General features: G+C 65.2%; 1 protein-coding gene across 1 annotated transcript in view; it reads right to left on the bottom strand.

Annotated features, from left to right (window-relative positions):
* Window positions 1–553, bottom strand: part of KCNQ4 (potassium channel, voltage gated KQT-like subfamily Q, member 4) — a gene marked incomplete at its 5' end in the record, with an annotated part of 53001 nt that extends 52448 nt beyond the window's left edge. The window contains one exon of the mRNA XM_012722108.1: window positions 456–553. Coding sequence (XP_012577562.1) covers window positions 456–553 — 98 coding nt within the window. The remainder of the gene's footprint in view (window positions 1–455) is intronic.
* Between the last annotated feature and the right edge of the window lies 1 nt (window position 554).

Here is a 554-nt window from a genome sequence, read left to right as displayed (position 1 = left end):
CCCGCTGGCTCCCGGGGCTGGAAAACTGGTGTCAGGACACATGGGCGTTGGAGGTAGACGCTTGAGTCAGAGCTGCGGGCTAGACAACCCCTTCCAGAGGAAAGGGAAGCCCCGCGGTGGTGGTTCCAGACTGCAGTGGAGGGGGGACAGGAAGCGGGATGTGGCCACTACCTGGGACAGAGGAGCAGGGTTTGGAGAAGAGCTTGGAACGAGGAGTTGAGGTGGGGGAGGTCAGAAGCAGGTCAAACAGTGGTCAGCACTGGAGTAGGGAGGGGCTAGGGTCCGGTGGGTCGGGGTGGGGGGACAAGAAATCGGGTTCAGACCTAGGGAGAAGGAGATGAGGGGTCGTGGCCCTGGGGGCAGGAGGCGGAGCCAGGGCGGGGCGGTCGTCCCGGGGAGCCCAGGCTCGGGCAAAGACTGCTCTGGGCGGGAGCCACGCAGGGTCGCAAACTCACATGAAGACGTGGTAGACGAAGGCCCAGCCGCGGGGTCGCTCCAGCACGTTGTAGACCCAGTTCTGCAGACGGCGGTAGCGCTTGTGCGCGGCGGAGGAG

The sequence above is a fragment of the Condylura cristata genome, unplaced genomic scaffold (assembly GCF_000260355.1).
Source record: "Condylura cristata isolate star-nosed mole 26May11 unplaced genomic scaffold, ConCri1.0 scaffold00008, whole genome shotgun sequence".
Lineage (NCBI taxonomy): Eukaryota > Metazoa > Chordata > Mammalia > Eulipotyphla > Talpidae > Condylura > Condylura cristata.
This window is presented reverse-complemented; position numbering and strand designations above follow the sequence as displayed.